Here is a 26,437-nt window from a genome sequence, read left to right as displayed (position 1 = left end):
ACCAAAATAAAACAGAAAAGCTTGGCAGAAAGCCAACAGCACATTCCAAAAGAGATGCAAGTATTCATATAATAATTTTTACAATATTGCTGTAAATAAACATTTCTAAATAAGTTATACCTTTGTTTTTTAATGCAAAACCATTATGGAGAAACAGAAGGTCTAAGTAAAAGAACTGTAGGAAATGTAGGTGGACCCTGTCTCCAGTATGAACTGCAGAAGATGCCTGCTTCACTTTGATTCAGCTACCACCAACATCTCTTACTCCACCTTCTGACGTTAACAGACAAGCCTGAACTTGTCATACGTCCGACACAAGACTTGATTCAGCTCATTATCTTAGAGCTTAGATCTCTGTTGTTGAAGGAGAGTAAAAGCATAATTACTATGCCCAGTTGCTTCTCATGGGCAGATGGGTGATGGATCGCTACTGCCCACACTGAAGCTATAATCAATATATCACACTACTGTTTCCCATCACCAGACACATTTAAAAATATGTCACTGACTGGACCTGTAAGAGATAATCCTAAAATGTTAAATTCACATAAATATTTGCTTAGCTAGAATACAATTTAAGTTTTACATCACTGCAGAGATAATGGAAGATTTGGTTTTATCCACTGTAAGCTAACATGTTAATGGAACATTATTAATACTGTGCTGTATTTCTGATGTAACAACTGAATGATCTCGGATAGACAGAAACCTGGATTTTTAGCTAAATTAGAATGTTTTTCTTACAAATGGAAAAATGGAAAGGCATAGTTTTTTGGACCATATAAATTAACACATGTACAGACGTAAGTCTTGCAGATATATAAATCAATAATGTGACTAAGCCAGAAACAGAAACATAGATAAGAATTTACTTTTTGTGTGTATTATCAATTTTTCTCTTAATTTTAGGTGAATCGCTTTTGTTTTGAATTTCACTGCAATTTTTAAAATGAAGATACAGAGAGTTTTTTTGCATGCATTTCATATTCAATGCTGGATTGCTTCTATGTTGGAACTCTTCAAGAAACACAGCTATATCTGTAGCTACAAATATGTAGCCATGTTTCTTGATGAGTTTCAAAATTCTGCACTTACCAGACACATCAATAGATTAATGTCAATTATTCTATCAATGATTTCTCTAATTTGAATGGACTTGAACTTATCCTAGTTTTTGTTTGTTTCTCATTTTTTTTAATTAATTTGAAAACATCTTAGTGAAAAGTCAAGCAAAATGACACCTTTTATTGGCCAACTAAAAAGATTATAATATGCAAGCTTTCGAGGCAACTCAGGTCCCTTCTTCAGGCAAGATGTAATCAAGAAGAAGGGGCCTGAGTTGCCTCGAAAGCTTGCATATTGTAATCTTTTCAGTTAGCCAATAAAAGGTGTCATCTTGCTTGACTTCTCACTACATTCATAATGGCTAACACGGTACAACACCCTAGTACTAAAAACTTAGAAATGCAAAAACATAACTATTAAACTGGAATAAGAATTGGTTGAAAGCTGTTATTTATACAAAATATTAACATCAACATGACGTTAACACATTGGAATTGTATTTTTACTAATGAAAATAAACCACAGGTCTGAACATTCATAATAATTTACTCTATAAATGATTTATTTAAAATTATACATCTTTAAAAATATATTTTGTGAATGTTCCTCAATATATTATTTTTTTTAACCATTATTATCGCTCTATTATCTTGATGAAAGTTGCGAAAGCACATCGCTGAACTGAGTCAACCAGGCCACCCTGTCCTCAGCAATGTATTTCACATCATCCTGAGAATTTACAGTTGATCCCAGGCCACCTGACAGATGTAATTCCTCCACTCCAGTGTATCATGGGGCCAACTTAGGTCTGCTCTTAGTAGGCAATCATTTGTACACTTTTCTTGAATGGTGTCAAACTGGCATTCTGACTATATGCCCAAACCACCTCTACTTTACCCAGAGAATAAGTGTTTCTACTCCAAGGTTATTTCTGAGCTGTTCACCTTACCAAATGTGCCCAGAGAGTGACAACAGCAACATTGTCCAGGAAGCTAATTTTGTCTGCTTGTCCTTGCACTCCTTGTCCTTGTTATTCTATTGGTCAACCTAGAGCTCATGATGAAAGGGAAGATGTAGACTGACTAGTAAGGTGAAAGATTTGTTCTATAACATAGCTCCTGCTTCTCCATGATGGTCCAGTAAAACAAACTGCTGCTGTACCGATTATCATTGGTGATTCTCACAATCAACTTTACTCTCTCTTATCAAGAAGACCAAGAGCTCCTTGAACTAACTCCACATGTGACAGCTGCTCAGCCCCTTACCTGAAGAGAACAAACTACTCTTTTCTGGGAGAGGACCATGACTTCAGATTTGGAGGTACTTATTCCAACCACATCACAGATTTTGTTCTTGGGTTGCCCAAGAGCCTGATGAGGCCAAGAAGAAAACATCATCAGCAAACAGTGAAGCTGCAATTCTTGGGCTCCCAATTTTGATATTCTGAGCTGTGCTTTAATATCCTGTATAAGAAAATTATGAACAGGACCCTTGGTGGAGTCAAATGGGCACTTTTTTAATTTACAAGGAAAATGTAGAAAAATTTTATACTTTTGAGATTAGATTTAGCCAGTTTCACCAATTCATTATAGTGATTTAAAATTTCCTATCTTTAAACATCTACAGTAGGCACTGTCACCATCCAGAATATTCATTTTGGATGTCTATAACATTTTTTTTCAATGTTTTCTTGATATCCTTGAACCAGGATCTTACCTTAATCTGTATTAATGAACTGGAAGTCTGAATATCTAGCTTGGGGAACAACCATGATTCTAAAATCTGACCCCTAATACTTTTCTGTGTTAACTATATTGTTCATGTTAATATGTATTAGGACTTTTTTACTCAAAAAAACAAATGGCTGTACTGTAAAAAGCTATTAGGACATAACTTTATTTATAGATTACTGTACAGAAATCTGGGCCAATAAGACACTTTTGAAATATCAGATGCAAACTGATCTGTACTGTAATTTCCTTTAGTCACCCCCTAATTCGACAGTTAACTTGAAAGTTTGATGTATTAGCCCCTCCTTACCCTCGTCCCCAACAAAATATTAAAAAAATTACAGATCTGCATGTTAACAGAAAGATTTCTGTTTCCCTTTTTATTATAATATTCATAGGTGGAAAATATATAAGCTGTATGCCTAGCAACATAAGCACCAAAGCACAAACACATGCATGAGAATGCATTTAACAGAAGGAGCTATGTTTACTGGGTGAAAACTGAAAACAATGCAGCATTTAAAAGTTAGGATAAAAGCAACTATGCTAGGTAAAAAACTACAGATAAAACAATCAAGTTATATAATATGTAACTATTAGAATACACAGGTGTAAACTGTGTCTGACAGATGTGCTGTTCAAATAGTATGAGATATTATTTCAGTGTCAAAAGTCTAGTGGAACAGCTGTGGAAGACTTTAGTTTCAGTTACTGGGCATCTTGCAACTTAATTCATCACCACCGGCTAGCACTAGGTGTCACGCAGTATGCTGATGAAAACCATATGTCTAAAGATGGTGGGGAAAAAGGCCTGCCAGTAGTACTTTTCTGACTTAGTCACGACATCTTGTAAAGAAAGGAGGAGGCACTCAAGCTTTGCCAACAAAGAGCTTCTTGTTTCATTTATTTCCCAGAAACTGCATCAGCTATCCAAAACCAAAAAGCATGCTGCTTTCTAAAGAGGAGGTAGGACAGGGGGTTGGAGACAGACAATCTGTAAGAAATTAAGACTTGCACACTGCAAGCAATTCAGTGTTTCTGCTTAAGAACAGGCCAAAACAACCAAACACTAATCTTCACAGTGATCATCTGATTTAGGAGGAAAAGCTTTAGCATATTGTTCATTTTCATTCTCTTAACATTTGAGGGCCATGCTGCAATAATACAGAGCTTAGTCACGACTTACACAGACTGATTCATAGACTGTTCCAAAACCAGCAAAATATGTTATTAAACCGAAAGAAAATGTTACACAGTAAAACATGATTAGTAGTTATTTACCTGTAATGTTACATGAGAAATTTAGTTTAAAAAATGTTTACAATAAAACTTACAAAGGCTTCTTTAGTTTTGATGATAATTTGCAAAAATCTGTACTTTTCAAAACATGCATATTTCAAAACAGACAGAGTTCTTCATGTCTATTCAAGCAGTTTTGTTTTTATACATAAATTCTGCTCTCCCAGGAGACTGCAGTAAAAACTGCACTGTTCAGTAAGGGACCCCACAACTAGCTACACATTGAGGAATCAACTTACTGTATGTCTGCAAAGACCTTAATTTCAGTAGGAAACAGTGAAGGACAGCAGAATACCTACAGCTTGCTACTTATTGTACAGAGGGGCTAAAGGATAACAGCATGACAGATGTATGACAAATGGAAAATCCAGCAAGCAAAACAATGCAGAAACTCCAGGAAATTTCTGTTCAGTTAAATTTGTTTTTTTAGAGTATTCTTCATTGAGTGCTTGCTCAGAGTGCTATACTGATCAACAGAAAATAATAAATGACAATATCTACACAATATCTAAAGTTAAACAGATTGTGTAAAACATAAATTGACTTAAATGATTAATATATAAATCATGGCACTACAAAGTGCAGTTAACATAGAGATAGAGTCAGCTAAAAATAGACAAGAGGATAATCTTGGGGACTCTTAAAATTAGTCATGCAAATCTTCTCAGGAATTAAAAGTGTTTCTGTAAGTGGAGACAAATTTAATAATAAGAGAAGACAAGATGCTTAAATATATATGAAATAACTTGGAAACTGAAATTTAGTAAGTAGATGATGGGGGAGGGATGAAAACTACTGCAAATTGAATGGTCTTGCTCCAGTTAGAAACACAACACTGTGAAATACACTGACAGACTACTACTACACATTCCAGTGTTCCGTAACACCATGTCACTTTAGATTGATGCATAGTAACCTAAATCACATTTATCTATCTGTCCATCATTCCTCCATCCTTTTTTGAACTTGTTTTTTTCTTTTATTGGGGTGCAGACCTTTCCTGCAGCATCAGGAACAAATAAGGAACCAACTGCCGACAGAGAGACACTTAATGACAGAGAATGTACAAACACACCAGGCCAATTCCTGGAGAAATACAAGGTATGATATGGACAGAACATGAAAATGTTAAATAAAGTTAAGTAATCAAATCATTGTGTTACTAAGAATACAAAGATAGAAATTGATTTAATGTTTAGCTGTTAAGAGTAATTTAGATGATCATGTGTTATTATAAATTATTACAATAATTGCCAAATATTTGTGATACTTTAGGTTACGTTTTAACTTCTCACATTTGAGAAAGGAACATTCCAGAGGTTTCATGATAAGGTCTACCTCTGACTAGAAATAGATAGATAGATAGATAGATAGATAGATAGATAGATAGATAGATAGATAGATAGATAGATAGATAGATAGATAGATAGATAGATAGATAGATAGATAGATAGATAGATAGATAGATAGATAGATAGATACTTGGTGATCATGGCCTCAGAGAGTGGCAATGTGTTGCATGTCATACAAGAAAGCAGGAATTACACTGTACTATGCATACATGACAATAAACTGGAACTTGAGACACTGACCAGTTCCAGAAGTCAAACCCATGTCCTTGGAACTTAAAGTAAGCATTATAAGCCACCATGTCATCAAACCACTTTTATAAAGATGAACATTTATGAACATTTTCTACGGTAAATAACTGCAAATAATGCTCTAAAACAAAACTCATCATCCTGGGCAACAGAAAAAGCAAGAGAAAAGTAGTAGAACTTCAGCTGCTTAATTGAAAGACTGTTCAAAAAACAAATATGCACACTGAACCTGAACTTAGGCAACAATTAAAATGGAAAAGCATTGACTATTCTCACACATTACACAGTAATTCAATATCAAAATGAACAAACATTAAACAATACATTAGGTTCCTTAAATACTGGGGTCTTGGGGCTGTTGCTTTGCTCCCTGGCTGATCAACTATCAAAAGTAAATTATGTCCAGGAAACACAGAACCTTTCGAAAAGGCCATGTTGATTCTGATTTTCATGAGGTATTGAACAGCATAACCATTTATCACATTTTAAAAAGTAGTTCTAAATGTAAACTGACCCATTAAAATAAATGTAATGAGACAGGTTTTGGTGAAATCATCATACTAGAGGAAATCAGTGTCAGTACACCAAATAAAAAGGGAGAAGGCATAAAGTTCTTAAGATAATGTCATAAGTTAGCATCAACTTATAATTTACACAATACTCTTTGGAATTGAGAATTTTATAGATTTTAGTCCAAAATATATACCATTTTGACTACCACTCTAAAAGACGTATAAACCATGAAAAAGCAGAAACAGAGTGATTAACTGACCCCATAAAAACAGGATGTTATAGCCCAGTGAGTATTTTGACTTGACAGGTGAATGAAAGTTCAAACAGTTTTCAGTTAATAATTAAAGCAAAACTATGAGAATACATGGTGCATTCTTCTGCCTACAGGTTATTAGACCTTCCTCAATCATCAGTCTTTCATCAGTGAATTGATTGTATTTGATTTAAGAATCAGGTTGAAGGAAAAACATTCAACTTGTGTATGACTTCTGTACACTTTTGTTCAAGTCAACAGTTTCTGTGTGGTAGATCAAAGCAGTATAAGGCTATTACATTCAAAGGAGGCTTTACATTAGAAAAAATTGAATCCTCCTTACTGAACAGTTTAAAATACTAATAAAGCAATTCTCAGAACACCCTCATAATTAGTATTATTTTCATTTGAAGTATTATTTTAAAAGTAAACTATACATAGACAACTCTTGGGTTATAAGAGAACACACCTATTCAGCTGAGTAACTGTTGGGGTTACATAAGTGAGCTACAAAGCCACATATGTTTGTCAGTGCAGGACATGATCTGCTAAGGTACTTACTGAGATGTGCGTCCAACCGTGGGTCGAGCCAGGACGTGCTTTGAGTTTTGTGGTCAATGAAGTATATTTCTCCCTGAGATGTCACTGCTTGTTCCCAGCCTTCAGGCAATTGTCCTGTTCAAGCAGGAACATCAGAAGAACTGTAAGCAAAAGCTCAGAGCTCTTTTGAATAGTTCTGTGTTAGTGAGGGTACTAAAGGGCATTGTGCCTTAGATAACTTTCAATAAAATGCGAAATGGTTTCTCGAGACATTATTATTTTCCCTCATGTTCCTATTTTCTTTACTGATTGGAAACCTGATCAGGTGCTCTTTTATGTAACTGATTCCATTCCCTGATCCACTGAGACAGCTGCATTAAACGTTGAAAAGAATACAAGTTCTCCACGATGGATTATCTCATCTTTAATAAAAATTCACTAAGTACAAAAGGAATCTGATTTTCATTAGGAAACACCCTAACCTAGAGACATTCATTAAACATATTTTTGTTTATTTTACAATAGTACACGGTTTCAAGCTGGTAACAACATAAAAATAGCTAAAAAATCCAAATTGAAAGTGCTGTAATTCCAACTATTAAAGCAGTATATGATAAGACTTGTTCGTAAACCATTTAATAATGCTCATAAAAAAGAAAACAAACCTTGGGATGGGATCAGACCACATATTCATTATTATACTAAAATGATCTAGTCACTGTGATTTGTGGTTGACTTGTCACAAACCAACGTACAGAATGTTGTGTTACTGTACAAAAAAAGGCAACATGTTCAAAGTAGTTACTGTTTCATACCTTACTTGAAACCACTGGTATTGATGTCCTATTCAAGGCCAGATTACTTCTGATAGTTGCATACACTCATGGATGAGTAGTCCTTTTCTGAGTTGTGATCTAATACTTGTATTATATGACTTATTACAGCCCTTTTCACGTTGCTTCATTCTCTAAATGCTCTCAAAGATTAATTTTTACTGCCAATGTTAAACTGTCTTAAAATGTGAACTCTTGAGTAATCTGTTGTATCTATTTTCTTCATTTTCAAATTCAGACTCTTGGGATCAGTAATAATCATATGTTAAACTCATTGATATTTGGCTTCTCCCCATATCACAGTGGAACTGATCACTTTCTGTGCTTATTTCCCTTGAACACTAAGAAATCTCCGAAATAAATGACCTGAATAACCTTAAGACTACGAATGCTTACTCCAAATGGATTAATTGGAACCTGCAAGTGTGGGAAATGTTTCTATCTTTACAGATGCATGTGGTCTGCTAACATTTAATTGTCTGTTTCTTAAAGTCAGCTCTGTGGGATTTAGTGGCTGAACATTTTTGTTCCATCCAATTCTTGCTATTAGTTGAACCTCACACCTTAAATAAACATGCTTTGATTTTGTTCATTATAAACAGAAGTATAATGTGTTCAGGAAATTATTATGATCAGAAAAAAATAGAAGATGCAAAATGATTACACTGCATTTAGGTTTGGCACAGATTTGTGCACTTGGAATTTTGTGCTCCAAAGTAGTTTACTTGGTAGATCTAATTATAGGGCATATATTTTGCTGTGAATTAAGGATAGAAAAGTTCAGTAAATTGCCAAAGAAGCTAGGAATTTATTACCAGTGTTCATCTTCAGAGTACACAACTCAGTGATCAAATATTTCTGTTACCTTTTTGCTTTACTTTTAAAATTGTTTTTTCAATGCATACTTAAAAAGAAAGATATATTGATTATATTGTAAAATATTAACACGTAACATTAACCACTTTCCTTCTGTTAAAATTAAAATTACTTTTTGAATTTCAAGTCCTGCACCCTAAAATACCTGATTTAGGCATACTAAGTAATTTCTGAGCACATGTCGGAAAAACACAATCTAATTTTCTTTACTATCACATTCTAATAATATGTACGTTAGTTTAAATGGTGCCTCTAAATTGAGGCTGTGCTCACGATGATTGTCTGGAATTCTGTCCAGGGTTGGTTCCTGCCTTGTGTCTAGTGTTATCAGACAAGGCTTTGACTTCCCATGATCCTGTAATAGATAAATAAACTGATTTGTTCTGTTTACTTACATCTTCAGACCAGTGAGGTAATTTAAAGTGCATCTTAAACATTTTGGCGACATAAACAGAGAGAAATTACATCTCTTACATTAGCAATTCTGAATGCTGTCAACCAGAAAATTTGACGTTATGAACTAAAATGGCAAGGCAACAGACAAGTAATACAAAAAATCAATACATATTTCACAGAAAATGGGGAAGAAATGAGGTACAGTGTTTAGTGCTGTTGTATTACAGATCTGTCTTCTTGTATTTGAATACTTTTCTGAGGAGTTTAAACATTTTCTCTTATTTGTGTGGATTTTTCCTCAAGGTACTCAAGTTTTTCTCTCATCCAAAATGGTGATTCTAAACTGATTCTAAACTGGGCAAGTGTGAAGATGTAGGTGAGTGAGCTGTGCAATGGACTGTTGTTCTATCCAGGACAGGCTTCTGCCAAGCACCCAGTGCTGCCTACCAGGATAGTCTCTGCATGCCAGTGACCCTGCAATGGGTGAAGTGGGTTTCAAAATATTCACCACAGTAGCAATTAAGAAAATTTACTTTCAAAAGTTGTCAATGGAACACACAGTGAAGCAAACAAATAAAAATTAATTGTAACTGCAAGAAAAGTAATTCTGTATCTTCTTAATTCAAAGTTCATCTCCCAACAACATCACTAACACTAATTTACCTTGACATAATGAACACTGACCCCATTGTTCCAGAGTGCAGAACAATTAGCTGAAGCCATCAAGGGGCCATCGGTGGCTAAAAGACTAAGGCAGGTTAATTTTGTTAATCAAAGCAAGGTGTGGGATTTTTTAATTTGATCATTTAGTTTTCTGAGAGAACAAAAACGGTTATTTCTGTTAACAAGGAACACATTCTAAATGAAAACACACTGGCAAGGTTCTGAATTCAATTTAATTTTAAAGGGGCCTTTTACAGTGGAAAAAAGAAGAGGGCCTAATTTGAAATGATCTGGTAAAGATCACTTGTTTCTCCATTCCCCAGCCACTCTGAAAATGTCTTTAGTTTGAAATCTTTTTCCTAATAAAAAAAAAAATCAAAGGAAGTATTGGTCGGGTCCAGTAATATTTCCACCTCATCTTTCCATTTTATGAACTAGGCATGAAGAGAGTTGTATGTTTCACAATGACTAGAAACTGGCAGATATACGAAGTACATTCAAAAAGTTTTTGTACTTTTTTTTAACTCTGTTTATTAAGAATTTCAAAAACAACTAATGTCACTTTTCTACATAGTCACTTATGTTTGCGATGCAATTTTCCCAGGGTCTTCCCAACTTTTTAATGCCCAATTACTACTACTCCTGCCTTCGCTGTTTCCAATGAAAATTTAAAAGTACGGAAACTTTTTGAACATCCCTCATATTAGCATACACTTACAACATTAAGAGTCCAACTAGAGCAACATAAAGCTTTGTAGGCTTTTTGGCAAGACCCGAAGACAGTACCTTTTTCCATTTCATCACAAAGCATCCAACAATATCACACATTTGGTTCTAATTTACTACAAAGAAAAAAACTGCTACAGGGCATTGTTTCATTAGGGTTTTTGTACTTTACAACTGAAGGCAAGATAAGTACCTTAACTGCAGCAGTATACATTAGTCATATCAAGTCTTAGCTTGTTTAGCAACAAAAAACTAAGTTTCATCCAGTTTTTAGTTAATTCAGACTGCAAGGCATACTTAAGAGGCTAACTGGGTTACAGCAGTAGTCTTCATAAAATATTATAACACATTTGCATTACACTGATCCTTTTAATGCAGAAACCAAATAAAAATTTTCCCATCATTTCAGGGTTCAGATTTTCCCTAAGTCATTTCACTGCTAAAAATCTCTTGCTGCTAACCCACTGAAAACAGTATATAGCAAAACTGTAGACAAGATGAAGATGCATTTAAAACTATTGCGTTATCAGGCGTATTAAACAGGACCTAGTACACGCAGATGGGGCTCTTGTCTGATATGCTTAAGAATCAGCTGTGCAAGACAAGTCTGTGCAGGCGCCAGCCATAGTCTGCCTTCCAAAAAAGGAAATAAATATTGTGAAAAACATAAAGTCAAAACTTTCCAGCCTTTACTGGCTAAGTAAACAACACTAATAATCAGCTCTCCCTCTTTAGTTTCTTCATCTGAGATAGCCTTCTCATCTCCAAACAATAAGAAGTAATAAAACATTATGCAATCTACACACCATATGAAGCTGTTTAAACTGAACATAAGCAAAGCAAAAATGTACAGGGTCTCTTTATCAAGCCATTTCACCTCAGTGTCTCACCGAAATGGGCATGTTCTACCTATAAAACTGTAGTACATTAACAAAAGCTGACTCAACAATATTGTAGTCTGATTACAACACCTGGCTGAACATGGGTACATGGCGTAAATATACAAAAAGACCAAAGCCCAATAACAAATAATAAAGATCAATTTTATAACAAAATCAACTAGAAAAATATAAGGTGAAGCTGGATATATTGCCTTTTATATTGTCTGTACTTAGCTGCCATTTTGCACTTTTGCTTTAAATAACTTATAAATCAGATATTTGACTGATATTGCATTAAATGGAAGGATAGAATAAATCCATAAGCTAAATTTTACAAAATCCACACTGAAGTACAGAAGCAACAACATGAGATCTTTGTGTTGATTCTTGTAAGCTTTAGCAGGTTGATGATTTACCAAACATATTCCAGCTGCAAAGTTTGATCATCAAATTGAATTTTTTAAAGGAATGACCTCAGAAAATGTAGGCAAAAAATAAGGTATTTAAACCATGAAACTGTAGCAAAATTTATTCAAGAAACACATTTTGTAGAAGAACAGGGAACTGTGATAAATATATATTTTTACAAGTATAAAGATTGATAGCTTATATAATGAATTAATAAATCCTCCTTAGCATTAGACCCAAGTGTCACTCGGGCTGTAAAAACAGTGCTAAAAGCATTAGTCCTGAGCATCACATGGGCAACTGTATAGATGCATCTCGCGTAAGCATTAGACCCGAGGATTACTTGGGCTGTAAAAGTGCCAGCAGTGTTACTGGCGAGTGTTGCTTGGGAAACAATATAGGCATTTCTTGTGTAAGCGGCAGGCCCAAGTGTTAGCCTGGCAACGGTGCAGACACGTTTTCTATTACCTTATAATGGCGTCTCGTAAGAAATGTTTTTCAGCAGCCCAGGTGTTGCATGCTGTTGACAGTGATACGAGCAGTGATAATAAAATGAATCTGTCTTCAGGCAGTGAAATTGAAACAGACAGTGAAATCAAAAGTAATTCTGATGAATCCAGAAGTGACGCTCGTGTAAATCGACTATGTGTAGTGTGCTGTTCAATGCCTGACCTCTGGAAATAAAATCTGCAAGGAATCATACTACTATTGTCCCGACTGTGATGTTGGATTGTGTATTTCACAGTGCTTCAACATATACTACACAAACAACACATTTTGACAGTATATACGGTATTAGCATTATATTAATTACTAGACATTAAGCCCGTTACAATAACAGGCGCTAGAACAGTAGTCCATAAACATTAGTAGGAACAGTCTATATTAAATGTCAAGGGACCCTTTACCTCATTAAATTTTTTCTGTAAAATGCCTGTAATTTTCTCTGACGGTAATACTGGCTTTGCTGTCCGTAATATGTGTTTAATTTTCTGTCACAAATGTGGGCAATCAGCAGATTCTCCCCAGCATCTGATATAATGTGCGCGAAAATAAATCTACTTTTACTTTACACTTTACCGGGCCAAGCTTCTTAATCGCAAATCTGACATCCTCTGAGTGAACACTTGCACGACAATGGGGAAGCTGGTCTCCGCGTCTCAGTACCCAATTGGATTTTTCGTGTTTTCTGTTTTAGGTCTTACCTCATTTACCAAAATCCGATTGGATCTGTCAGGCGATATTTTATAGGTCCCGCCCTCTCTGTCTTGTGTGACGTGTCAGGCGGCCTTTGAAGCATCGCACCGTGCCCCACGCATGTGCACTTCACCAGAAGACACACACACACGGACACTGGACGCACACAGGGGTTTTATTAAAGAGAATTATTTATTATTATTTGTATAATTATTACAATTTTTACACTTCTGACTTTGTACTTTCAGTGCTTTGCACATTTTACAGTAGAAAGATGAGATTTAATAAATATGTCATTTTTCAAGCCAAAAATGCAATGCTTTTTACTTGTTTTTTAAAGAAGAAATGTAACACTAAGGGGGCTATGAAAATATTTAATTTCAGATTAAGCTTTTGATATATTTTCACAAAAACAGACATCAGGCATAAATTGTGTTTGCTTGTCATTCACATCAAAACAACAGAATCAGCCTGATTTGTTAGTATGATCAGTACTCAGGAAGCAAATGGCACAAGGGGATTATAACATATTGCTCAAAGCAAAGCCATTGTGATGGGCAGACTGAACACAAAAAATGCTACTAAGAAATGAACGGGACATTCACTTATTAACCACTGTGACATAATGACACTATAATGTGAGAAATTAAATAAACTCTGTAAATACAAAGGTGTTAAGATACTTAAAGTTTTCTACTCATGACATAGTAACTCCTGTTAGAGTGGGATACTCCAGTTTTATTTACATGTAGAATAAGATTAGGAACAATTTCATTCCAATTATCGTTTAAGACTAAAATTCTGTTTTCAAGATCATGAATTAGTAACATTAAATCAATGTTAAATATCAAATGCACTAATTCCAGGTTAAAACTTTCTAATGAGGTGTCACTCTGTCTCCAAGTGACACAGTTGTTTTGAACAGAAAATAGCTACTCAAGCTTTCAACATCAAAGAGCACAATAATGTGTTGCTGTAATTTAAAATCTAAAGATTTTTCTTGAACCAATATGCAGGTAGGTGTAGAAAGTTCATGAAAAAATCTGTTCCCTAACTCTTTGTTAGGAATTAATACACTTGAACATAAATTATAATGGGTGTGTGGGAGCATCATGAGAGGTGTGGCATGGACTCTAAAGCCAGTCACAGAATCCACGATTATCAGTGAAACTGATGTCAGTATCTTTATGACACAGCATAATTAATGCTCATTTTTTGATGTTGTTACAAAATCCCCACTGTGAAGATGAGATGCTGAGAGAAAACGACAGAGCTACCACAGAAACAATTAGAAATATCCCAGTAACAATCAAATGTTTGGCTGTACATAGTAATATTATAATTACAATTTTATGTTGTTTAAATACCGGTAGTTTGCTCTATAATATCATCATTGCACTGCTTTGGAAATGTAATGAGAAATGTTTATGGAGTTTGTATGTGAAAAATTTAACTGTTGAGAGGCAGTGCACTATATAAAATATGATTACCTTTTTAGTGGATAATAAAACAGAAAGGATGATACTCCTGTAAGGGAGTTGTATTAGGATAGCTTTCCTGTTTTTGTTTAGGTAAGTTTGGGAATTGTATTAAACTTAATTTGTTTTACTTGTATTCATGTACTGAATAATTAAACAATGTCATATTATGCATAGAAGCTATCATTATCCAAAGTTTTCCAGTGTTATCTTGAGCATCTTTCCCAAAATGTGTCTGTCCAAATTGTGTTTATAAATAAATTGTCAAATAAGCCAGCTATAGTGAATGTTAAAATTTAATGTATTAACTACTAGAATTAAGTGATTAAAATATTTCAAAACTACAAGAGATTAATTAAAATTTTATGAATGAGATTAATTTAAATTATAGCAGATATGATAAAATTCTAAAAGTATAATGCATGATCAGTGCCACTTTAACTAAACAACAGGGTTAGTTCAATGCCTCCTTTACTCTCCAGTTTAAAATATAAAAGGGACACAGTGATTATCCCTTAGATAACTGTAAACCATTTCTAACTGCCATTTATATAAGGTAAATATTTACAACTGCTTGTTGCCTCCTGAAAATATTTAAATGTTAAAGAAGGTGCTCACCAAGGTTCGGCTGAGACATTGCCATTGTTCTTTGTTGCATGGTTGTTGTATTGGCTGGAGGATTGTGGCTTATTTGATTCAGCACTGCATTCACTGCTTTGCGAGGGTCTTCCCATGTTGTTCTCTTTTCTAGGTGGCTATAAAAGAAGAAAGTACAATTTATCAAACAGATTACAAATAAACGATGATCATCTGAAATTATAAATAACATCTCTTTCACAGGGGCGGCACGGTGGCGCAGTGGGTAGCGCTGCTGCCTCGCAGGTGGGAGACCTGGGGACCTGGGTTCGCTTCCCGGGTCCTCCCTGTGTGGAGTTTGCATGTTCTCCCCGTGTCTGCGTGGGTTTCCTCTGGGCGCTCTGGTTTCCTCCCACAGTCCAAAGACATGCAGGTTAGGTGGATTGCTGATTCTAAATTGGCCCTAGTGTGTGCTTGGTGTGTGGGTGTGTTTGTGTGTGTCCTGCAGTGGGTTGGCACCCTGCCCGGGATTGGTTCCTGCCTTGTGCCCTGTGTTGGCTGGGATTGGCTCCAGCAGACCCCCGTGACCCTGTGTTCGGATTCAGCGGGTTGGAAAATGGATGGATCTCTTTCACAGTGAATTTACAGTCTATGCATCACTCCAGCTTATAAAGAATGAAAATATTAAACCATAAAAGCACACAAATGTTTATTTAAACAACAACATCATTAGAATGATCTTGAAAAAGTAATAAAAGATTTCAAAGTAAATCAAATCAAGTTACTGGGATGAGCTCTAAACCTTACCAGTTTTCAATAGTATTTTGCAACACACAAATAAAAAGTAAATGAATATCCTTTACATTGTTCATTATCTACATAAGACTGTTGATCGATGCTATTAAACATGTATATTGTAGAAAAAACTCTCTAGATAAAAGAAATGCATTTTTAAATTCTGGAGCTGTCTGCTGTGCTTGGCTTATTGTGAAAACTTATGTTCCTTATACAGTATGTAATGATATCACAGGTGAATTATTTTCTCTGACTTACATTTTCTCTTTTAGCCTTTAAAAAAGGTTTTTATCTCTGTGTCCCTCTTGGCTGCTTGACAGAGTCACAGACACTTTCCATGTAGCCCTTAGATGTGATACTTTTTTAACTTCAAAAACATTAGTGAAGGAAGACTTTTACATACTGTAAATATCTGATGCAATGCTCTGTTATTAGATATAATAAAAACTGTGTAATGTATTCTCTCCATATATTTTAGTAAAGCAGTTTTCATTTGTGTGTTTTCTGTTGCCAAAAAAAACAAGAACAATACATAAGGGAGAAATCAATTTTAGTCCATCAAGAGGTACTCACACAAGGAATATTTAGGAGTGCACATCCTTGTGCTACTGCAGATTTCATAAGAAACTTTATTACTACCACCACCACCCTATCTACATATAGTTCAGTGTGACTTGTTCATACAAGTCCTGTTAGGGTTTATATGCATTTGAGAACTGGACCAAATTTAGCCAGTAACAAACGTGTCTAAGGAGTTTGCATGGCCTCCCATTATTCACTTTGATTTTCTCAAAGCAAATCCGGTTTCCTCTCTCTCTTCAAAGTCATGATGACAAGTTATTTTAGATGTTGTAAATGATAGTGTTTTATGTGTATTTGTGTGCCATCAGCAAACTTTTGCTGTCAAGTTAAGCTTTAGTTCCCCGCCTCATAAGGCAAGAGAGGTAGGTTCAGAAATTCAGTGAATACCACAGAGACAATAGCCCTAATATATATAGACTGAAACTGTAGAAGCTGTAAAGATGATGACTGCAGCATAAAATAAGAATGAAGAAGAAAAGTAAAACAAGTGACATGCCAGAAAGTGTGAAGTGAGCATGGACTTTAAAGAGAATAATGTACTGGTTTTATTATTTATGACACCAGCCTTGTAAGCCCAAGAGTAAGCATTTACTGTTTTTTTCACTATTGCAAAAGCTTGATGGATTAATTGGTACATACAAGTAAAAATCTTTGTGACTGTTTCTTGCAAAGACTATTTTGTCCTGCCAAGAATAAGACAGCAATAGGTTGGCAAACTGCAGATAAATAATGATAAAAAGAAATGGTTAACTTTACCTTTAATAAGAGGAATTATGTGTTATGCTATTTGAATAAGTGATTCTTTTACCTATTGTACATGATACTGTTGACTGCTAAGCATTAAAGTTGCAAGCAGGACTAAGAACACTGTAACAAAACTATTGTAATTCTGCAGAAGAAAAAGTATTAGAATCAAATAAAAGAAACCTATGCAAGGAAAGATCTGGTAAAAGAAGTTGTGTACATATCTACTCGTATAGCGATGGAATGAGGGAGAGGGAGAACAGAAAACTGTAGCAGGAGGTACTGTATTCTAAAGCGGCACTTGATTAGGATACGAATATACACCCAGAAATCATGTATGATCATGCAAAGTGACTAATCAGCAACATGATACCATAAGAATTGTTAAAGACAGATTATACTTCACAGATTATACTTCTACTTTCATGCAGACTATTTTTGAGCTCTATAGCCCTTCTGTTTATTTATAACTAATAAACATTCCACTTATAAACATTTTTTGTCTTACAAAAATATGACTAAGATGGCCACGCTACTGACCTCAGAAAAGTAAAGAAAAGGGACCTCATACCAGAATGAAGTGACTTTCAGAAACATTGAATAGTCTTGGAGATTTTCCTGTTGTAATTCACAAAAGGCAGCTCTTAAAGTTTAAGAAATCTACAGATAATGATAAGTACTTGCTTTCTGCCAACTGGCATGCTCCTATCATTAATATAGAAAATAGTAAGAAATTTTAGTAAAACTGAAACAGTTCTTCAAAACCTTATACCCTCAGTGAAGTGGCAGATATAGGTCTCTTTATTACAGCACTAGAAAGTACACATTCCAAGTCAACCTACATCTGAAAGTCAAACCATATTAGAACATTATTTGCGTAATAAGAGATGACATAAACAAATGAAATATGCTGTGATAAAAACTTTCAGCAGTAAAAAAGGTATTATTAAAACAAAAAGTGTCATCTGATATATTGCCAAATTATAATATCTTTGAACCACAAAAACTGGAACTTAAAAGACATTAATAAATTCATACTACAAAAAGACAGAAACAGCAGTCAAAGGGTAGCTAGAGACACTATGATGAAATACCTACATTATTAAGAGATTGTTCTAAAAAATCAAGGCCTGATTTTTCATGTATTTTAGCTTCCCCAAATGTACTGTTGGAATACTGTGGGGAAAGTACCAAGATGGGGGTTCAAATTTCAACTTATATATTTTAGACATCATTTAATACAGTATGAATACTTTTAAATTGATGTCTCTATGTGTCTAGACATGAATCTGTAGACAAGGCAACTCAAAAACATCATTCCATCCAAAGAAAACTTGGAACTTTAGCATTACAAATGCATATCATAAGGTTTGCATTCATTTCAATTATTAATACTTTTAATTTGCCCCAAGTGCAGCAAAATTTAAGAAGGACTTTATCATTTGTTTTCAACAAGATCAATTTGTTTTGGTCTACAATATTTTTCACAACATTACGCAGGAAAAATCATGTGCTGGACATATCAGAGTCTTTTTAATTATAAATGAAACACTGCGATTATACAGTATGTGAGATGCAGATTACATGAAAATATCCCTGCACTAAACAGGTATATAACAAAAAGTATAACTGAAAGGATGCTTTTATTTGCTCTTATATACTTATTATTATTATCCACCCATCCGCTTCCTAACCCACTTATCCAGAGCAGGGGTTCTGGGCAGCTGGACCTTATCTCAGCAATCATAGGATGCAAGGCAGGAACAATACCTGGACAGAGTGCCACTTCATTATAGGGCAAACACGCCTATGCACACACACTAGGTACAATTTAGCAATGCCATTTCACCTAACCTGCATGTCTTTAGACAGTGGGAAGAAACACATGCAAACAAGAGAAGAACATGCAAAATACATGTGAGGAACACAAGAGATGTGAACCCCCATCTCCTTACTGCAAGTCAGCAGCACCACTGAGGTGTCCTTTTATTATTATTATTATTATTATTATTGCATCTTTGATTTTATCCAAGATGCCGAAATTTCCAAGGGGAGAATGTGTAAAACATACAGCTAACCAGGACTCAAACTGAAATTTCTGGGACTGAGACAGCAGCACTAACCACTATGCCACACCTTCATTTTAGATATTAGCATGTCTTAAATTCATCTATACATTCTTAACTGATTTTTCCAGCTTAGCGACAAGGAATGCCAAAATCTGTTTTGGCAGGAAAGGCGAAAGGACATGGATCAGTCCATGCATTAAACTGTACAAGATTTGTTTCAAAGCTAATAGTATAGAAAAAGAAGCACTTTGATGTTTATTAATAGTTCTGGCTTCAGGGTACTGAAGCCCAGAGTCCTCTATGTTCATAAAAAGCAATGCCCAAAAGAGCCAGATGCATTAAGAGAAGCTATCCAAGTCTGTCCTGAAAAAGGACCACCCTCTTAGAATAAGAAAGCACATTTCATCTGCCAAATCTGAGATGGAGACATAAATATTAACTCAAACAGTCTGTTGGCCTGTGTCTGTGTGTTGTTTCTTTTTCTCTCTGGCTCATTCCTTATGTGTAGGTTAACTATGAAGGCAGGTTTACGTGTGCTGTTTTATTAAATTGCCGGTGCGGGTTGGGGGTGGGGTTAGCCACGGGAGTGCACTTAAAAGAAAATCCAATCCAATGTAAGCAAGAAAGTCGTGACTCACTAGCAACAAAACAACAATCCCTTACCCCCACAAAGGGCAATGCTGTGGTGAATCAACCTTCATAATGTATTGAAAAAAATTGCAGATTCCTGTCCTGCTCAGCCCAGCAAATTCAGTGCAAGGAAACTAGTAATTTCCCAACTTCTTTCACTACTGCTAAAATTGCCATCATATAATCTCTCTATTATAAAAAAAAATCCTGGTGAGAAACACTAGGGTGTCGAGACGTGATCTTCACGTTAAGATCACGGAGGACACTTAAAAGACCTGCAAGACGAAAGAAAATGGCCATGGAGCGTCTCGCGTGGACGTTAAACATGAGACATTGTGCCAAGAGATTGACCCAGGACCGTCTCGCGATGACGTAGAATGTGAGATTCTTGCAAGACACGTCCTACTTACAACCAAAATCAAATAAGACCACGAGCAGCAAAACATTCAGTCTTGTGAAGGATTTGAGCACACACAGAGCCAGGGTCTCAGCGCATATAAAGCGTATAAGGACAATACGTTATAAATGAAACATCGACAACTAAGCGAAGAAGAAAGCAGCGCGGAGAAAAGAGGCTCAAAAGCGTTGGGAGAGAAAAAAGAGCAAAAAAGAAAAAATAACCTAGGTGTAAGTTCAGAAAATAAGGAAAGTAATTATCAGCCCGTAACAAGTGGAACTGAAATAAAGCACGTCCAATTGAGCTCAGAATTAAAAGACAGAGTAAAAGACAAAGTAGAACTTCATAAAGACGTTCACAAACGTTGGCACTATACACATGCACAGCAGGTTAGAGATTATGAAAGCAGTGGAATAAAACGTGGAGAAAGGTAAATAATATGAAAGTAAGAAAATTAGAAAGTATAAAAAAAAGATAGTAAAGATCGCAGTAGTGCAAACAAACGGAAATTATTACTCGAAAAGGGAAAATAATCACAACGGACCAGGAGTCACTGGAAAAAAGGTCAGCGAGGTCAGAAATAAAAAACAGAGTAGAAAACAAAGTAAAACATCATAAAGAGGTTAAAAAACAAGGAGGCCAAACACATGCAGAGCAGGTTAAAGATAAAGAAAACTGGAATTCAAAAGACTCAGAAAAAATGTAGGCACGAAACACATGCTGAGCAAGATACAGAATATGAAAGCAGAAAAAAACCACAGTGTCAAAACAAAGACAGTAAACATCGCATTAGCGCAAAGAAAGAAATTATTACTCTGAGAAATAACTAAAAGGCGAATAGAGATTGAATATATGGACACAGGTGATATTTCGGAAGTATATAAATATTGTAAGGCTTTGAAGTTTAAGTCAGAGAATTTCAAAAATGGGGTTTACCTCAAATGCATTTATTGGTTACTTTGCAAAAAAATTATTAACTGCTGATGATGTAGATCGCTTTGTCTGTGCTGAAATTCCAAACAGAGAAACCTATCCTGAATTATGGTACAAAGTCATTAAACACATGTCTCACTGACCTCATTTAAAAGATTCAGCATATTAGGACACGAAAGATTCCAAATATTGTTTTTACAGAGGTTCTGAAATAAAAGTGAAACTAATGAAATAGCAACAATTCAAAGAAAAAAAAATCTTAAAAGTGTGTATCCAGACAACCAAACACGGGGGTTGGCGAGTGAAGCGAGCAGGGGGCGAAGCCCCCTAGTTTTGTAAATGGAAGTGGTAATACAGCAATTGCAGACTCAGGAATTAATAAAAAAAAGTAATATTTATCCAATGATCCAGTTTCTAAATTTAATTTTTCAGATCATAGGTGATAGGGAGCCAAAAGAAGAAGCAAGTACAATGATGAGATCACTTCCAAGATGAAATGGTAGTCTACCATAGGGTGCATTTACTAAAATTAGACAAATGTAAAGCTTAACAGAATGTCTCTGGATTGTGGTAGGATGTTTATTTCACCAAGTGAAACCTTCATGAAATTCATGCAATCAGTTTTAGCAATTTCCATTTTTTCTTGGGACACAGCAAATAATAAAAGAAATACTACTTTAAACAATAAAATATATAAAATTGTAGTCAAATCTCAAATTGAGAATCGTCCAGATTCATTAAAACTGGAAATCATTGAGTGCATTCTTCTGCCCTAACTGTTTAAGTGATAGGCACAAGGAACAGGCCCATACAAGTGGGCACTGCAGTGTACATAAAAATGTAACAACACACAAGCTACTTGCTGTATGGTGGGGTAAATTAGTTTTGGTAATCCACCTAGCATTAGAAGAAACATTAGTCTAACGTGGGACATGCTGACTCAGGAACGCTCTTGCAATGAGTCATTTCAGGGTCATTAATCAAACAACACAGTGCACTGTAAGAGAAAGAAAATAGGGTCCATGGAAGAAATGCTGCTAGGAGTCATACAAGATTAAAAGATCTCTGAAAACAGCCTAGTAGAAGATAGTCTGCCATAAATGTGTCCAGTCTATCGTCAAATTCCAGTCGATGTTATTATCTGCACACTATAATATCTATCACACTATCATTAATCCTGTACACTTACAGTATGTTTGACTGTTTTGTCATACATTATTGCACTCCACCATATAACCAGGTGTTAGTAGACAGAGGCTGTGTAAAACATTAGTATGAACAACATGTTTACACTAAAGTTTGGTCCTTACTTATATCAAATTCACTGTGAATGAATTTCATTAAGAGTAAAACAAATATATATTGATTCCTGATCCTTGGTAGATTGCATAATATATGGCACTACCAAAGAACCTCAATTGAATTGAACTATGATGAATGTTGTATTCTGTATAGAGTTTGTACATTTGTACATACAAAGTTATTGTCTGTTTTACCTGCATTGTTATCAATCTTTAATTTAATATTGTTTTTTGTATGAGTATGCTGCTGCTGGAGTATGTGAATTCCCCTTGGGATTAATAAAGTATCTATCTATCTATCTATCTATCTATCTATCTATCTATCTATCTATCTATCTATCTATCTATCTATCTATCTATCTATCTATCTATCTATCTATCTATCTATCTATCTCTCTATCTATCTATCTATCTATCTATCTATCTATCTATCATTTTCTCAATGTTTTTTGGTTTACTCCTATAGTCCCAAGAGATACTGTAGTAAAAGTACATAAAAAGAAATTATGTACAGCTGCAGTAGCTTAATTTATTTAAGTGTGTGTTCTGAATTCTACTGTCCTCAAAATCTCAGCAAACATTTACAAATACTCACTCCCACAGTTAGAAACATACAGCAAAATAGACCAGCTGGGGATACTCAGTGATGTCCCAGCAGACTTCACTTTTAACAGGTGCTAGGCAGCTGCACATATTCAGGGAAAAGTCTTCAAGGAGTGGAAGTGACACGAAAGAAATCAAAATCATACCCCACCAGAAGAGACACCAGTTTCAAATTGTTAGGTTTACAAGACACACAATTCTGTATCAAACAACATGGTATCAGCATTTATGTGACTTATAATACATTTAATTAACTCTTCCAGCTTTAAAATAAAATGCATAACATAAATGGGAGCCATAATTTGTTTCTTACCCCAAAATACTACTTTTACTTAATTTCACATAAAAGACAGATTATCCATATTGGTTACAAAGTAGCACGTGTATTTTCTTGTAGACTAAAAAAATGCCTAAATCACTCAAATTCTTACAACTTTTAGCACAGTCAATACATAAGGCCAAAGCCAAAATCAAACTTGTCAGACATAACATGTCTTCAAAATAGCTTAGTGTTTATACATTTTTAAGTTGTTCTTTGGTTTATTTCTCATTTATGCTTTGGCTGTGACCTATATACCTGTACTTCAAAAAAATTCCAGTGTCTTTTTCTTTGTCCTTATTAATTACACATGCTTATCAGGAATTGCGTGCTCTTGATATTGTTGAAAGGAAATACACAGAAACAATGGTTCAGCCAGTTTACTGGAATTAGTATGCTGGAAATAGAATTTCACACACATTTGTTTTATGTGAGCCAGATGCATACTGGCTCAGCTGAGTACATCCTGCTGGAGCACAAAAAAAGGAAAACAATAATTAAATCTTTGTTGTGACCTTTAAACTTAAGTTACACAAATCCTAGGCAATTTATGCCATTGCTTTAACTAGGCACCTTTATCTTATGTGACTAGTCAAAGCATACATCTGTTGTCTCAGACAGACTTTGCTAGCCATGTGTGTTATGGACCACATCCAAAGTTAAGTATAATTGTCTACACTTGCAGATGGCAATGAAAATGAAGGACTCTGCATTAACAATGGTGCAGAAATATGCTGAGGTGTTCAACATGTTCACCCAATGTTTAAAAATATGATTCATTTTACATACCAAAGATCAAAGACTTACTAAAATGTTTCAGTTTTTATTTGGTTAGAATATAAAAATATTGCTTTAGCTTCTAAGGTAAAGTAGCTATAAACAGCAAAAATTACTTCTAGATAAAATTCTTAAAATAAACAAAACCAATGGTATACAAAAGAAAAGTTAGTTCAGCTTAAGAAAAAGCCTGGTTATAAAATGATTAATCAACTTCAAGAATTTTACGTTTAGGATGACATAAAAAAGGGTACTAATAATAACTTATGAAAAAATTGAAATGTCATCTTAAGTTACAACTAAGTAACAAAGTTAGCTAAAGGACAGCCATGTTCAGCAGCAACATTAATGATGCATCTTATTTTTTTATGCAGATTTAAACAAGTAATTAAGTGGTTCTTTGATATTATGGACCTCAAGATGGTTGACCCCATTATACAATATATAAAAACAACTAACACTAATCTTAATCTTAGAGACAGTTTTTTTCCAAAGTTTTTATTATGGCAGGTATGCAGAAGATGTTTAACATACAAACTTTTGCGGTCAGCATCTTTACTAAAAGCATTATTTAAAAACTACTACAAAACAAAAAGATACATTCTCAATATATACAAAATGTACAGGCAGAATATCTAAATACTCACTGTGTAATTAATACTTTAGCAACATACTTTTTATGATGATGTCGTTGGAATTGACAAGTATCCTGATCTGTGTTGCTGTGCATGTCTATGTGGTTTACATGCCATTTAAATTAGCAAATATCATCAAGTTTGGATGAGACTTTTGACAGGATTATACTGCCTACCAATTTAACTGCATACAATAATAAATTATAAAAATGGCACATCAATACCCTGTTCTGGAAGTAAATACATTTTAATTGAAAACATTACCCTTTGAGATATATCTTATATTTTACCTCCTTTAGTTAAAATACAAATATAATTCCTAAAATGGCTAAAGATTAGGGCAGGCTTTTGATATAATATGCAAACAACACAACTATTAGCCTATGACATAGAGTCTGACAGACAAAATTATCTCCTATCTAAAGCCAAAGACATACAGAGAGGAACATTTAAGGCTTCAACTTAGAATGTCCTAAAACAGACTGCCTTTCATTCCAAAGTTACATTCTGCCAGTATTCATTTACTGACTATAAAACTAAAAAGGATGGTACAGAAAATAGATGGCCAGAGGGAAGCTTCAAGCACTATCATGTTTGCTTATTTAAAATAAAAAATCTGAAAGTACTTTATATTAATTCATGTACGATTACAGTCATATGTTTCTTTGGATTTTTGTTTATCATTGGCTGAGCTTTCAAAGTAGCAACTTCCTTTTAATATATGACATGCCTTATGGAAACAGTAGTATTTCAGCAGTGACATTACGTTTATTGGATTAACACAAAATATGTAATATGCATCATAACAAAATTAGACAGGTGCATAAATTTGGGCACCCCAACAGAAATATTACATCAGTACTTAGTTGAGCCTCCTTTTACAAATATAACAGCCTCTAGATGCCTCCTATTGCCTTTGATGGGTGCCTGGATTCTGGATGGAGGTATTTTTGACCATTCTTCCAGAACATTGTACTTCTCCCTCTGCATGAATGCCTTTGTAGATTTCGAACTGTGTTTTGGGTCATTGTCTTGTTGGAATATCCAACCCCTGCGTAACTTCAACTTTGTGACTGATGCTTGAACATTATCCTGAAGAATTTGTTGATATTGGGTTGAATTCATCCAACCTTCAACTTTAACAAGGGCCCCAGTCCCTGAACTAGCCACACAGCCCCACAGCATAATGGAACCTCCACCAAATTTGACAGTAGGTAGCAGGTGTTTTTCTTGGAATGCGGTGTTCTTCTTCCGCCATGCAAAGTGCTTTTTGTTATGACCAAATAACTCAATTTTTGTCTCATCAGTCCAAAGCACTTTGTTCCAGAATTAATCTGGCTTGTCTAAATGAGCATTTGCATACAACAAGCGACTCTGTTTGTGGCGTGAGTGCAGAAAGGGCTTTGTTCTCATCACCCTGCCATACAGATGTTCTTTGTGCAAATTGCGCTGAATTGTAGAATGATGTACAGATACACTATCTGCAGCAAGATGTTCTTGCAGGTCTTTGGAGGTGATCTGTGGTTTGTCTGTAACCATTCTCACAATCCTGCGCATATGCCGCACCTGTATTTTTCTTGGCCTGCCAGACCTGGGTTTAACAGCAACTGTGCCTGT

The 26,437-nt window shown here is 35.0% G+C and overlaps 1 protein-coding gene across 1 annotated transcript in view; it reads right to left on the bottom strand.

Moving 5' to 3' along the window:
- The window catches only part of wwtr1 (WW domain containing transcription regulator 1), a 109,514-nt gene that overhangs the window by 24,202 nt on the left and 58,875 nt on the right, over positions 1 to 26,437 (bottom strand). Inside the window, exon 2 of the mRNA XM_028794556.2 lies at positions 15,078 to 15,214. Coding sequence (XP_028650389.1) covers positions 15,078 to 15,214 — 137 coding nt within the window. The remainder of the gene's footprint in view (positions 1 to 15,077; positions 15,215 to 26,437) is intronic.

The sequence above is a fragment of the Erpetoichthys calabaricus genome, chromosome 2 (assembly GCF_900747795.2).
Source record: "Erpetoichthys calabaricus chromosome 2, fErpCal1.3, whole genome shotgun sequence".
In the NCBI taxonomy this organism is placed as follows: Eukaryota; Metazoa; Chordata; class Cladistia; order Polypteriformes; family Polypteridae; genus Erpetoichthys; species Erpetoichthys calabaricus.
Note: the sequence above shows the minus strand (reverse complement) of the source record. Positions and strands in the feature narration are given on the sequence as shown.